General features: G+C 46.7%; 1 protein-coding gene across 4 annotated transcripts in view; it reads right to left on the reverse strand.

Moving 5' to 3' along the window:
* Dpys (dihydropyrimidinase) overlaps positions 1–15,728 on the reverse strand; it is a 103,586-nt gene that overhangs the window by 37,413 nt on the left and 50,445 nt on the right. For all 4 annotated transcript variants that reach the window (XM_085679022.2, XM_048457439.3, XM_048457438.3 and 1 more), the window contains exon 8: positions 3,060–3,267. In XM_085679022.2, coding sequence (XP_085535148.2) covers positions 3,060–3,267 — 208 coding nt within the window. The remainder of the gene's footprint in view (positions 1–3,059; positions 3,268–15,728) is intronic.

Consider the following 15,728-nt stretch of genomic DNA (forward strand, 5'->3'; position numbering starts at 1 on the left):
CAGTCCCGTGATCAGGACTCTATGGCTGTGGGTGACACCAGTTAAATGACTTTCTCACGCTACCTACCACCTTGAGAAAGGCATTGACAAATTGTAATGCTGGAAATGGAAAATACCCATTTCAAGGACCGAGCCAGCCATCCACTCGGCTTTTTCTTATCTACAAGGAAAATTGTGCTTCTCGCCGCAAAGATACAGGGCAGTTTAACAGCTCTGGCAGCAGCACTCACAAGCCGTATATGTCTCCAGGAAGCTGTTCTGAGTTCTCTATAAAGAGGAACGTGACCGTAGTCTCCCGAAAAGGCTGCAGCTGCTTAATACCGAAGAGAGGAAAAGAAGGGCTTTGAGAACAGCTTAGGGAAGAGAGGAAAAGAAGGGCTTTGAGAATAGCTTAGGGAAGGCTTGTTTCTTCAATTTCTGTTGAAACTGTAATACCCTAAATACACAAAACTTCCAGGGATATAATCCACTTGAAATTAAAGAGCTTTTTTGTGTTTGGTAAGGAATTAATAACACATAGTCTGTTCATTCAAGAAGCCTGAAACATCTAAGTTCCTGTTACTTCTGTCTTTTATTTCTTTAATTCCCCTCCTACCCTGCTGGAGCTCTTCCTTGAATGACTTGTTATGTAAAAGTTAAGGATGTTTTAATGTCTCATCTTCTTATTTTAAACATTCTGGGCAAGATTAGTTACCTATATTCCAAAATAATGATTTTTAAAAAAATCACTTTCTCTTTCCTTTAGATTCATGTCTTCTATTTTGTATTTAAAATTTTTTTAAAGAAATGTTTTACGTGTATAGATGTTTTGCCTACATGTATGTCTGTGTACTATGCCTGGTGCCTGGGAAGACCAGTAAAGTGGGCCAGATCCCTTGGAGCTGGAGTTACAGCTGATTATAAGACACCATGTAGGTGTTGGACCTAATCCCTGAACCATGGTCTTCTGAAACAGTGCTCTTATCTGCTGGGGCGTCTCTCAAGGCCCAATTACCATTTTTAAAAGGCATTTATTTTTATCTTTATGCGTATATCACATGGGTGGAGGTGCCCATGGAAGCTAGAAAGACAGTATCGGATCCCTTGAGTTGAAAGTGCAGAGGTCATCAGCCCTGTGAGGAGAGTGTTGGGACCAGAATTTGGGTCCTCTAAGAAATCAGCTGCTTTTGACAGTTGTGACTTCTCTCCGAGCACTGAACAAGCCTTTTGGTTCCTTGAATATTCAGTTTTCTAAACTTTGTTTGTTTGTTGTTTGTTTGTTTTTCGAGACGTGGTTTCTCTGTAGCTTTGGAGCCTGACCTGGAACTAGCTCTTGTAGACCAGGCTGCCCTCACAGAAATCTGCCTGCCTCTGCCTCCCGAGTGCTGGGTTTAAAGGGGTGCGCTCCCACTGCCCGGCTCAGCTTTCTAATATTTAAAGCGAGGGGAAGCCTCCACCTTCGCCTCCCTGTGCAGGCGCAGTCCTTTGGAACGCCCGTTAGACTTGCTTCTCCACGCTGCACAGACCAGCAGAGACACCTGGGATTGCTGCGGTTGCTGCTTCTCAGCTTCTCACCTGTCAGGGCCGACATTGCTAAATTAGCCCCACAGCAAGCTCAGCACTGTTTTAAACATCATCTCTGTTGACTGAGATGCAGCGTACAAAGAACCGCAGGGCCAGGGTGTGGTTCAGCAGGAGGAGGCAGGCCTAGGTGTCACCCAGCATGGAAAAAAGGGGGGGGGGATAAAAATAGATTTGTGGCATTTGGGAGAAATTTAAAGTATCTTAAGAGCACTGGTTTACCTAAACAAAACCTTAGGAAATTGTTTGAAAAGCAGAGGTATTTTGTGTAATGCACTCTGGGAATCTGCAAAGGAAGCAAATTCACAAAAGGTTACACCAAGGAGGCCCCAGGAGGGGCGAGCATCAGTGAAGCCTGCTGGGAGGAGAGCAGCGGAAGCACTAACAGTGGGGCCAGTCAGGTAGCCCAGGCAGACTGTTAGCACACACTGAGAGGGCGGGGTTACCTCCCCACCCTCAACATACAGAATTCTAAATTCTTTCACCAAAACTTTCATTTTTTTTTACAGTATTTTAGTGCATTTGATGAAATTTAAAAAAAATATTCAAAATTTTGTACAACCAAAACATGAAATGCAAGATAAATCAAAAATGCCTCTTTTTTTATCACTGAGTTGTTACAAAGATCGTAGGCCTTCATTACAGAATCAGTTATGGGAAAACGAAGAGACAGGACTGACATTTATTAATTCTGACATTTAGGAATCTTATCTGAAGGTGGAAATGTTTAATGTCCAGGGGACTAGGTGAGAAAGCAGAGCCCAGGGACGACAAGGGACTTGCTCTGGCCGTACTGCTAGGCAACGGGGTGATTCCCATCCAGATCTCCCCGCCCCAAACTCCACCTCTGGTGGTCACCCTGAGAAAGCATCTTGTGGATGTTAAGGTAAAGGGGGAACCATTCTTCAAGGTGTTGCTGCTGAGTTAAGACCCCCAATGGTGTGCAGACAGCCGACCATGCCTCTGATGGCAGCTCCCAGCCAACGATGGTGCCATCTGGAGCTGGGAGCCTCAGAGGTGTCTCAGATCCCCCCTAAACAGAGCCCAGCCTGGTCTGAACTACAGTCACCTAGAATGTGTCCCTCACTTTCCTGTATTCTTTCCTCTTGTGGGCTATTCTTGAATTGCATTCTCGGCTCTCAGTGTTTCTCAGGCCCTTTTTCTTTTCTCCCACGGTTATCTCCAACAACTCCTCTCCCCAGCGCCTTGATCCACGTGGCCTGGCTCTTGGAAGACCCTGACTGCCACAATGGTGAAGAGGTCTCCCCCCCCAAAAAAAAGGGGGGGCAAGGAAACGCTAAGAAACACATCTGCAAATGTCCAGCTAGGACCTCTTTCACTGAAAGCTGGGATGTGCCTGTGCTCCCTGGTCAATCTTGACAGCCCAGGAGTGTGTTGAACCTACCTTGAAATGATACCACAATCATGAGCAATAAATAACAAACCTGACACCCAGGGCGGTGCGGCTTAACGGCACTGGTCGCTGCGGTGGGGCTCACCTGGTCTCGCTGTGTGATTCGTTTGTAGATGTATTCAGTAAACGGTTTGCGTGGAATAAACTTCCCGTCTCCCGCTGCGACACTGAAAGCGCCTGCTTCATACACCACTTTGCCTCTGGAAATAGTCACCAGGGGAACCCCGTGGCAAACCATGCCCTCGAAGATGTTGAAGTTAACGGCCTGGTGGTGAGTTTTCGCAGAGATCGTCCTGCGTTGGTAAAACCAGAACAAACTGAGGTCATCGGTGGATCATCTGGTGAATACAGAATGCTACAAGAGGCCTGATTTAGTAGAAACCTTAGCAGGACTTCGTCACGGTGCCAGCGGCTTCCAGAAATGAACAGACCAGTAACATTTTGTTACAAAGTCATTATGTTCTTGAAGAGGAAAACCCAAGAGACCCACCTTCAACAAACGAAGATAGACCGGGAAAAGACACCGTCATGTTGAGTCTTTTAGAAAGGTATTTCAAAGAATAATGTTTCCCCTACTTTTAAATCACAAGACATTCTGAATGCAGAGAGCATGCTGGTCTTTGACAGGCACAACTGAGGAAAGAAAACAGGCTACTGGGTGTTCATACAACCTCTAGAAAGAAAACATATGTACACATGGGCGGGTATAAAAGGAAACACGGGTGGGGGCATGGATCTGGAGAACTCGGACTCTTACACTACGTCTGTGGCTTGAAGTGGGGTTTTTAATGGAAAAAAAACAAATCAGATTTCTCTGCTCCACACCAAACAAAGGTCATTGCTGTGATCTTTCTCATCCTCGGGGTTAGCCAGAGAAAGGGGACAAACAGATCACATCTGATAGAGTCTTTATTATAAGGCGTGATAAAAATGCAGTCACACTCACACATGATGAGAATTCTAGGCATTATCACCCGCAGCTTAAAGAACTGCTGCCGCTTTCACAAGGAAGGTGTCTGACAGGGTGTCATCCACACTCAGCTTCTCCTTCCAGCCGGAGCTGGAATTCCGCGGTTCTGAGGAGCGTTCACACATCTGCATCTCTGCACTTTCTGCTCGTCACCCCAAATGCCCTCCTCGCTTCTATTCCCTGCCCCCTAAAACTCTACCTTCTGCCCATGTTCGCACAGGGGCAGTTGACAGCCCTGCTTTAATTATCACGCAGTACAACCATGTAAACCAATGTCATACCAGATCCCCTGAGTAGCTACGGCTGTTCTGAATGAACGACAAGAATTGTAGATCCCAGAATCCAACCCTAGTGCTCTGGCAAAACCGACTGCATTTTCCTTGTAGCCTCAAATTCTTTGAGTTTTATTTTGCTTCATTTTTATTTCTTCAAGTTATGAGCATGGAGCCCATGCCCTCACATGTGCTGAGCCGGCACCCACCACAACCCAACCCTAATTTAAGAGTAGGATCAGGGTCTCCTGAACAGACTCTTTTCCTAGTGGGTGCACACTGTGAGTCATAGAGCAGGTTGTTTGATGCTCATCACATAGTAGGTGCTTTATAAATATAAAATGGCCAAACAAAGGGATCCCACGATTTATCTCTTGCTTCTTCAGGTCACTCTTATTTCTTAACCTTGGTGACATGACTGTGTTCTGGAACCAGAACACTGAGTTAAACCGGAAGCAAATACACACACAGTCCAGGAGTTCTGTTGAGTGCCTAGCAGTTGCTGTCAGTGGTTCAGGTTCATTGGCAATAAATAAGTAAACTTGTGACAGCTATCACCCTTGTAGCATCTGAGCCACCCACGTGAAGCAGGGATTCATTGACACTAGCAGTTCTCGGCAATTACAGTATTAGCAGCCTTAGCATAGGCTGAGTCTTAGCCTTCCACTTCTCCAGTGGCAATTCTGACGCGAAGCTGTTAACTCACGTAGTTCAATACCCTGAGACACTGCAGAGATTAGGAAACTCGTTCCAGCTGGAGAACATTCTGTTTGTAGAGCCCTATTGTCTTTGCTACTTTTCTGCTGCTGAGATAAAACACCTCGACAAAAGCAAGGGAGGGGGGTAGGAAGCATTTAGTTTGGCTCTGGGATTGTGACAAACCCTCCTTTTCACAGCCGTCTCAAAAGTCTGAAGCTGAAGTTCTTTTTGAATGTCCAGTCTGAGGTCTTCTGCAAGCTGATCCTGCACGAAGCCTTGGACAGAGATGAGGGCTGCGCATGGTCCCTTTAAACTCATCTATCTGCAGCTATCGTCAACGTGCATGTCACCAGGTCCTGTCCTTCTCCAAACACACCCCTGCATCTCTACTTCACTGTCACGTGACAGCCCTCAGCTTTTATGAGTTTCTAACAGAGCCTGCTATTGGTGTGAAAGGCAAGGCCAGACTTAGAATCTCCGCTCTCAATCTGGTAGGTTTGCTATGCTATGGCTAAGTGGGCGATGTTGCAATAAGGACAAAGGTAGCCACACTCATGTTCTGGCTTTGACTACAAGGAACTCAGTCAATAGGAACTTGTGAGGGTCAGCAGTCTGGGAGACAGCTGGAGGAAACCTGGGGTGTCTTTGCAGCACAGTCTGCTATTAGGTGGGCCCCACCCACGGTCCGCAGGGGTGGAGTGGGGGTGAGCGTGTGGTGCTGCCCTGAGCAGTCTTCTCCCGTCTTCTAAGGTCAGAACGCCGGTGTTCCTCTAAGGAACCTCTGTTCTTCCCTGGAGGGAATCTGGTGAGACTCTCAGTCATGGTACCCTCCTGGATCCTAACCCAGAGATGGAAGGGGATGTCTTCTTTCCCAGTAATAAGAGAAACAGAAGCATTGAGAGGGCACAACCCCACACTAGACCACACCCTGCCACAGGCTACCCACACCATGAGACCCTGGACTCCTCCTTTCAAATAAGTGACCCAACCTCTGGGTTCCCCTTGGCCTTCCTTACACTGTATCTTTACATCAGTGAGCACAGCTGGTTACTCCCATCAAAGGCTGACAGCCAGTGTGGCCCGAGGAGGATCATTCAGTTAACAAAGAGCTATGCATGCCATATTTATTGCAGCCCAATTCACAACAGCCGAGTCATAGGCTGAGCCGCAGGGCTTGTCAACAGCTGAAATGGTCCAAAAGCCCCGGTCTATATGCACGATGGAATATTATTCAGTCACAAAATAGAGCAGAATACTGTTACTCACAACAAAATGGATACCAGTGGACGCCATTACTGTAAGTAGAATAAGATCAGCACAGATGACTTATCCCCCCCCCCGCCCCCATAGTTTGTTCAAACAAACGAACAACAACAACAAAAATCATTAACCTGAAGATAGGATATCAATTATTAGAGATTTCAGTGGTGCAGACAGGCAGGAAAAAACTATGAAGCTGGAACTGCATGGATGTTTGTAAGACAGAGTGCAGGTGGCCCGAATGGGGAAAGAGGATCACAGACAAATCACCTAGAGGGCAGATGCGAGTGTGGGCCAGACCCTTCTTCCACATGGGGCTGGAGAACGGCAAGATGCATCACCAGGGATTTTCTGGTCTCACAAGCATGCAGAGGATCTTGTTCACACCCTTCCTCCTCCTCACTGGCCACTAGCTGTGGACTGCTCAATGAGCAACACCCCTCCTCCCCTGCAGTGAACTGGGTCCCCGGGTTGTTGTCTCCTCTTTAGCAGATTCACAAGGAAGCTGTTTTTCTGGTTGCTGGCCAGGGGGATGTTGACCTGAGTCAAGCTCACCCTGAGCCTGTATCATCGGAGTGGCAGGCAGGTCTCACTCTGGAGGGGGTACCCCCTCTGTCTACTGTGACCCAGTTAAGATTACACTAGCTAAGGGTGATGACACCCACAGAGGACCAGGGGCCTCGAAGCTAGCGTTAAGTTGCTTTCTGACTTAGTCAATAGCTGGATGCCACTCACGTCACAGCTGCGGAAAGGCATTGCGTCCTTTTCTAATGGCTTTTCTAGCAACCAGCCTGCCGCCTGCTCTTGTAGATGAGATCACCGAAGCAAAGCCAGCCCAGGCAGCAGCCCCGCCCACGAGCATCCCAAGAGAGAGGCGGAGAGGAAGGGACTTTCCTTAGAGAACTGCGGGTCTTCCTGACCCCCCCAAAAGTGACTTGTCTTGGCATTCTATTGTATCTTAACTCCTTCATTTCACCCATAGCAGGAATGGGTTCCTATGTGATCGACAGGAAAAACAAAACACAAAAAGAAAGTCAATGGAACCAGCACGGTGCTATTAGTGGCATCTTTAAAAAGCGTACCCCATTTCTCCCTGTTAAGCTACCTTGTACACTCAACACAAAACAGTAATAGCTCATTGTTAAATCTCTTCCATCGTCTAGGAGGGAGATGCAGTTATCAGTCCTCCGACAGAAGGAGGCCGAGGTATAAAAAGGATTAATACCTCACCCGTGGTACCCAGCCTAGGCTCATGTAGCTGCGGGACAGAGATGAGTTACAACAGGATCTTGTGTGGCTTCAGGAGCTGGGAGCAACTGCCCTTCAAGCTTTATGGGGAGCCCCACAAAAAGTGTATGGTTGCTGAAAACATCATTCACTCTCAGAAAATAAATAGGAACTCACTTTTCTCTCCATCCTTTGTGGTGCTTCTCTGTCTGTTTTCTGTGTGGTATCAAAGACTCGAGATGCTAGTAAAATTTCCTTGGCTGGAATTGGTCAGTCATTCTCAGCGTTACCATAGTGGATGAGTCCTGGGTTCCAACTACCTCCTCTGCCAGCTTCGTGGAGGGGAGCCGAGGAGGCACATCTCTGGGAATGCTAACTGGTGTGACTTCAAGGACATTGTCATTATTAAGCAAAGTTGCTGCTCTCTGCAAAATCAATCTTCCTTCCTCCATTCAGACTTCTATACCAGCTTCCCACAGAAAGGAAGATGGGCATCGCTTCAACCACATTATTAATCTGAGATGGAAATTGCTTGGAGCTTGACTGGTCCTCAGTGATGACAAAATATTTAACGCTGATTCCTAAAAATGCTGCCAAACGCTGATTTAGAGGAATAAATGAATCCTGTCCCTTGCTCTTTGACTCTTGGCTGCAATATAGGCCACGGACAGTGGTATAGATCATGACAGCATCAATTGTGTCAGACACGAGAAGTCTGACCTTGGGGTGGGGTAGGGACCATGTCCTTCACCCCGTGTACCTCACACAGCACTGAGCATCTAGAAGGCCCTTGCATGTATCCTCATTTATATAAAAGTAAGTTACTGGCCAATTTCGGTGTTGCTACTTAACATAAATCCTGCATATTTTAATCACCAGCTTTCAGAAAATGGGAAACTAAAAATAATTGAGTGTTGTGAAGAAACAGGAATTGCACGTGAGCCAGGCAAGCTAGCAGAACAGGAGGCAGAGCAGCCTATGAATACTGAGCAGGTAAGTGCTGAGAGATGAGGGATGCTTATTAGGTTTCGGAAGGCTTGTCTGCTGGCATGGCCAGCCAGTGAGGGTTGGGACAGCATTCTGGGGCGGCACGTGGGCTTGGCCTTAGAATTCTGTGACTTTCCGGGGATCTGCTTTGCCTTTGGCAAGGCGACATCTCCTGACACATCCCCAGGCATGGTCTGAGTGGGAAAGGATTGGTTTCTTACACAGGGGTCAACTGGGCTAAACTATGCCGGTCCCTTCCCGGGCACCCAATGGGCCAGGTGCTTGTTATACTCAGGGCCAGCTCTGAATCATGGGACCAGAAGGGAAGGGTGGCAAATCGCTAAGCTCTCCTCAGAGGAAATGAAAAGAGAAGATAGGGCAAGAAACAGCTGAGGCGTTCAAAATTCACTCTTTTTTTTTTTATGGAAGATGACCTATTTTTCCTCCTCCCTCACCACAGGGGACACGAAGAGAGCTAGTGAGCATCATTGATGGCAGAGGAACGCTGGCAAAGGGACTGGAACAGGCACAAACAGGCAGATAACCAGAAAGCCAAAGAACTGGAGGAAAGCCACGAGGCTCTGCAGCAGAAAGAGGCAGATAACGGAGTGGAAAGAGACGATGGTCTCTGTAATGCAGCTCCAAGTGCGAAACCTGATCTCTCTGTCCCTTTCCGGCCATGTTTGGGCAGCATTTCGATGAAGTTATGTCCACTGTTTGTCATCTACTGAGTAGCTACACTGTCCAGTTTAGATTGGTAATATGTTTAAAGTAAGATTTAAAGCTTCATCTAATTTAATCTCCCAGTAATTGTGTGATAGCAAAATTCTTATCATGCCCACCAAGGCATGCCATCGAGGGGACCCACAGGATCTCTGTAAAAAACAATGTTGGTGGGTCCTGGGGAATGACACAGATTGTCAGGCTTGGCAGCAAGTCCCTTCTCCCACAAAACCACCTAGGGAGAACCTTACAGAAGCCCCTGGAACTCCTCCCTCCACAAGGAGACCTCTGGCTACAGTGACTGAAGACGGCAGCAGCAGCTCTGACCTGGAGCAAGCGACTGTAACCACGCAAGAGTCAAGTGGACATGACAACGGTAGATCCCGGACTCAGTGCAGACTGCCGCTCAACAGTGAGGGCGGCTTGCTCAGAGCCGCTCAGTGCAGGCTGGGCACACTTATCTGGAAACCATCTGAGGTAAGCAGGCGCCACTGTATGCTTCTTAACTCCTTTGCCTACGGGGACTACTCAGAGCCACCATTCAGCTTTAAATTGATGATGCTACTAACTAAGAACAAAAGAACATTTCTTCTTCTCCTCCTTCCTTTCATTTTTTTCCCCCACTTGAACCAGAGTCTCTCTGTGTAGCCCAGGACCACTTCTAACTGGATAGGTAGTACAGGTCAGCCTCTCCAATCACTGCTTGAAGCCTTCTATAGCACAAATTCTAATTGTTCTTAATAAAAACCTGGAGTCAGATATTAGGGGTGGAAGCTGAGAGATCAGAGAAGCAGAGCAGCAGCCACCAGAGAGACCTTGTACCTCTCTACTGAATCCTCAGACCAAAAGGGTGATCCTGTCCTCAGACTAACTGCTTCAGACTGCATCTCCAGACTGCATCTCCAGACTGCATCTCCAGACTGCATCTCCAGACTGCACTGAGCTCTTGTCTCCTTCTGCCTTACACCCCTCTCTCCACCCAGTCCTATGCAATCCTGTCTCCACCTCCCTATTGCTGGGGTTAAAAGTGTGAGTCACCACTGCTGGCCTCCAGTGACCTATCTCTGCACGCTCATCTTCAGGCAAGCTTTATTTGTTAAAACACAAACAAAATATCACTACACTGTACTATGGACAAGCATAGCCCAAGAGGCAACAAAGGCTTCCCAGATGTCTCAGTGGAGAACAGGATGTCAGAGAATGGATATCCAATGAGGGGAATCTACAGGCCAATCAACTATAGTCCCTGGCCTGCAACCCAAATCTGGCCCATAGCCTCCTCCTATAATAAAATGTTATTGGTACACAGTTGCCCTCACTCACTTGCATATTATCTGTGTCTGTGATTGCATTACAGGAACAGAGTTGAACAGCAACAGCAGAGACCTGTGGCTTATGAAGCTTGCAAGAAGCATTTGGACAGTCACCAGAAACCCCACTACTTTTCTAGTATTTTAAATGTCTCCAGGGGCAGAACCAGAACAGAATAACACACTTTTGGGTATGCATGGGGGTGGGGATGAAGGTTAAAGCATAGAAAGAAGGAGAAAGCCACAAGAAGGAGAAGATGGCAGGTAAGAACAGGAAGGGGAAAGGGGGGCAAAGAAAAGAAAAAAAATAAAAAGAACACTAAGTGTCGAAGGCTGTGGGGGCTGCCGTTGGTGATAATTGGTGCTCAGTTGTGGACCCACCTGAGTTATGATTCTCTGATGGAGGAGAACCCTGTTCAGGTAGAGCCCACAGGACCACTGACTCTGGGAATTGTTACTCCTGTCTAAAGTTTCACATCTGCTAAAGCAGCTATAGTGTCTCCCCAGTACCTGCACCGTAGCATGTAGTTTCTTATGATATGTACATGTGATCTCATGATTGCATCTCAGTCTAATGGGCACATCTACCCATGGATGGTCAGGAAGATGACTTCTCATTAATCTGTATAATTTTGATATATACTAGGATATGCTTCATAACTAGATTTATTATCCCATGAGAACGGTAAGACACTTAAATGTCTGCTTTGTTTCTTTTACTCAAACTACACACGGTTGCTCACTTTTCCCTCAGTTCAAACTAGACTGTTTCTGTAAAGGGATCATACACGTTAAACACTTTGCAGTTATACACAAGGTCAGAGGTGGAGACCTCTCCGCAGAGGTCTAATGCAAAACAGCCTAAAACACCAGGCCAGTACTTCCTCCGTCCAGCCTGACTGATAAGACCTGAGTCTCTGCAGATCTCTCTGCAGCTTGTCTCACCAGGGCGCTGTTCCCCTGGCTTCTGCTCACAGTCTTGCACCAGAGACCTTAAAACCTTGTGTTGTCATGGTAAAAGGCTCTTGCCCTATAGTTTACCCAAGGAATATGCTATGACCAATGAGATGTAACTCTTGTAGCTTTTGTTCTTATTTCCTTAAGCCGTCTTTAAAAAAAAAAAAAGTATTTAAGCGAGGTCAACAAAGAAGCAAGAGAGAATTGAAATAGAGAATAGGAACTAAAGGGAATTAGAATTGAAGAAGAATAAAAGAGAATGACCCCCACATCATGTGTGAAATTATTATAGAAATCTTTCCTATCCTCACGCAGAGAAGCATTCTTTCCTATCCTCACTACCCAGGGTAGTGGCTTGGGAGATGGGCTCTCAGGCCACTAGGACTAAGGCAAAAGTAACAGCAAATGTGGCCCAAAAGTTGTGGTTTTCGTGGCTCCTTCAACAAGTTCTAGGCATGGACCAATGGTCTTCCAGGCCCCAAGCCCCTTCATGAATGTGGCTTTACTTGATTTCCCAGCACCCACATCACTGTTCTGGTAGTCAACGAAGAAATAGGAACTGAGAGGGGATGAGTGACCTTTCAGGAGTCACCCAGTTCTAGGTTTCAGGACCAGAAACCAAACACAAGCAGGAGGCCTTCCGGCGCAGGCCCTGCTAAAACAAACCTGGACACTCTTCACTCCCTGCAAAGAGGACCAGGGCAGTCAGTTCTGATGGTGACTAGCTGTTTTCCAGCCGGATGGGAATTCGGAGACAACTGATCATCACCTTCCTCTGCCTGGTGCATTCTAGCGTTTCATCCACCCTCCTGATATTGAGTGTCTCTGAGGCTCTGTCAGAGCCCAAAGCATGGCCTGAATCCCAGTTAACACAGCCTGAATCCCAGTTAGCACAGCCTGAATCGCAGTTAGCATGGCCTGAATCCCAGTTAACACAGCCTGAATCCCAGTTAGCACAGCCTGGATCCCAGTTAACAGAGCCTGAATCGCAGTTAATACAGCCTGGATCCCAGTTAACACAGCTTGAATCCCAGTTAGCACAGCCTGAATTGCAGTTAACACAGCCTGAATCGCAGTTAACACAGCCTGGATCCCAGTTAGCATGTTCTGAAACGCAGTTAGCACAGCCTGAATCCCAGGTAGCAATACAATGTATGGCTTGAACTTGACCCAAACCAAAGGACACTTGCTTCTAAGAAGCATAACTAAGGAGCTGCTGGCTCCTGGGGTGTCAAATGAATGTGGCTATCCCAAACAGATATAAGGCATTCAGTGGAAGAGGAAGATGCAAAAAACCCCATCAAAACAAAAACAAAAAAAAAAGCGAAAAACCAGCAAAAGCACAAACCTGCAGAAGTGCAGGCTGCCACCTGACTCAGAGACACAGGCAGATTCACCTGGGGTCGGAGTGACACCCAGGAGGACATCAGGACTCAGTCACAGCCAGGTACTCAGAGATCTGCTGACTTGAACAGACTGGGGAAATAATAGCCTAGCTGCTGGGATGCCTAAAATTCTGGGCACTGTTGCAAAGAATTCCTGAGGATTAACTCCCTGGCTCTGAAGGAGAACGTGAATAAAGTAATCACACTAACATGGAATTGAGTATTATTTTGGAGGGACTCACAGATCACAGTCCTCTGCACAAATGGGGAACAGGAAGTGAATCCAGCATCCAGAGAGAGAGAGAGAGAGAGAGAGAGAGAGAGAGATCCAGCACCGGCTTTACCTAGCTGCTCTGGTAGGAGGATCACAACTTAATGAATGAGGTTAGATTGCTAACTAGACCTGTGATGTTACTGTAGAGGAACTAGGTTCCTAGACTTGGGGTTTGCAGGCTGAGGATCTCAGATAACTGCTGCAGAGCTGTGGCCTGTGAAATCCCGTCTACACAGATGCATTCACCCCTGGTTTCAAGGAAGGGAAGTGGCAGGCTCTAGCAGGCCTGACCGACAAACACTTCCGCAGGCCTTGCCCTTCCCTGTTCCCTCTTCCTTGCTAAAAAGCAAAGCAAAACAAACAAACCCAAAACCATTAGATCACATTCCTACAGCTGGCCACCAAGGTCTAGTTCCTTATTTGGCCACTTTCTACCCCTGAGGCTTATGATCAAGGTCCAGCTTTCAAAGTATTAAAGCCTCCTTTTGACTTCCCTAATTAATCTCTCCAATCAAAATTAACCACCGCATCCTAACACAGGATTCCCTTTTTACCTTTATAAACTGCCATTTGCCTATAGGCCACATCTGTCTCCTTTCTATCCCCTCACCTTGTTCTCCCACCCCCCTCTTCTCCTTAGTTCTCTATCTCCTGTCTCTTAGTCTCTGCCCCTTCCCTCTGGGGCAAATAAATCTCCTTTGTGCTGAGAACTTGGTCTTGGGTGCCTTGTGCTGATTCCAGTTCTTTCAGAAGGAAAGGAAGATGGAAGGAAGGAAGGAAGGAAGGAAGGAAGGAAGGAAGGAAGGAAGGAAGGAAGGAAAAAAGAAACCAAATTTTGCACTGGTGAAAGAATGTAGCTAATCCTTAACGGTTTATGGTTGCCCCGGGCAGCACTCACTCATCTGTGTACTTTTGGCCCACCTGCCACGTGCTGGGTGCTGTGCTGGGTGCTGTGGGTGAGCCCGATGACAATCCCTGGCCCATGCAGCTGACCAGTCTAGTCAGACTGTTTCTGAATTAACAAAGATTTCTCTGCTAGAAACAGGATTCTAACGTGGGTTAATGAACAAGATCAGCATTTCAATAATAGTACCAGGCACGTGGCACTTCACGGTTTACCCAGAATGCTTTCCAGGAACCACGGCATTTATTTCTCAAAAGGAGCTCGGAGAGCTTGCCAGAAAGGTGACAGAACCCTTAAACAGACAAATAGTATTATGTCACCTAAAGAAACAGTAACAATAGGCAGGAATAGACATTTCTTTATAAGAAAAGAAAAACCAACCCTGGTGACTAATAAACAAAAAGGTGTCAGCTTCATCAGTGCTCAAACGAAAGCCATTTGCAGTTGAAAGGTAATAATTTTTACATATAAAAGAAGCAAGAAAAATCAAAGGAAAGTCAGAGATTGTGCTGTAGTGGGAGTGTTCCGGTTGCTAGAACCGGTCTGCTTTTAGGAGTTTATACAATGGAGATAACCAGAGGATTCAGTTTTAAAATAGCAAAACTGTAGAAATCGTAAGAGGTTCTCATTACCATGCACCCAGAGAGGATCTTCACAGAGAAGTGTCTAGAATATCTTCCCCGAGGCCACAGTTCACTCTGTCCGGCTGAGCGCCTGAGAATCGAAGGATTCTAAAATATATTTGGATCACCCCAAACTATTTAATGGCTTGGCACAATGCAGCACCCAAGCAACATTCTGGTGACACTGTGGTCAAAATAGCACCTGACTGACCTGTCAGTGCAAGGACAGGGAAGGGGCCGTGATTGACAAGCCAAGCTGGGCCCTGGGCCGACTGTTGATTCTCCTAAGCTTTATTTGCTGTAGGATTCCGCATTCTGGGGTGGTTACTTTTGGTATCTTCCTGCCAGCTTCTAAACCTCTTGTGCTGTCCTTATTTTATCTGCGATGATGACCACATTAATATTTGTTGTGCTGCACACCATACTGAAGGCATCAATTCCTTCCAACACTCACCAAAAGTGGGTGCTATCCTTATTGTAGCCTCTGCATTTTATCAAAGAGAAAATCTACTTTTTACCAAGGTCAGGGGAGTAACTTGCCCAAGGGAGGTTTCTCTTCCGCCCAATTAGGTCCCAAGTTAAAAACCTGCCCCCTGATTTTGAGTGCTGTCCATTACTCTCACCTGGCATTTACTTAATTATGGGTCACAACTAAGCAACACTGTGTGGGAGCCAAAGTTACACTTTAAGTTTTAATTACTATGCCTAAGAGATCCATGAAACAAAATTGCCTCTGACCTGCAAGCCCCCTGCTTTAGACGACAGACAGTTTCTACAATGCTGGAGGCTTTTGTTTATGGGAGATAACAAACCTCATGTTTTTACTCCTCTGAAGAAGTTTGTTTAACCCATCTGTACCTGATGTGCTTGATCACATATGGGCAGATACGTCAGGATGTGTGCTTGCCCCTGACTGGACCTGACCGGAAATGCAACGAATTATGGGTTTTCCTTCTTAAGCCCTTGCCATACTTGATTCTGGGTCATTTCCCAGGAACCTGAGTATAACCTGGCCAGAACCCATCCACCTGGCCAGTATTTAATTAAAGCTTGCTTCAAATTTAGCTTTAAACTGTGGTAGTGGTCTTATCCTCCAGCGGTGGGATTAACAGCTGCCCCTCTCCTTAACTCCACTTCCATTGCTTCATCCATTTCTTGGAGCT

This window comes from Myodes glareolus, chromosome 19 (genome assembly GCF_982192425.1).
Source record: "Myodes glareolus chromosome 19, mMyoGla1.1, whole genome shotgun sequence".
Classification (NCBI taxonomy): Eukaryota; Metazoa; Chordata; class Mammalia; order Rodentia; family Cricetidae; genus Myodes; species Myodes glareolus.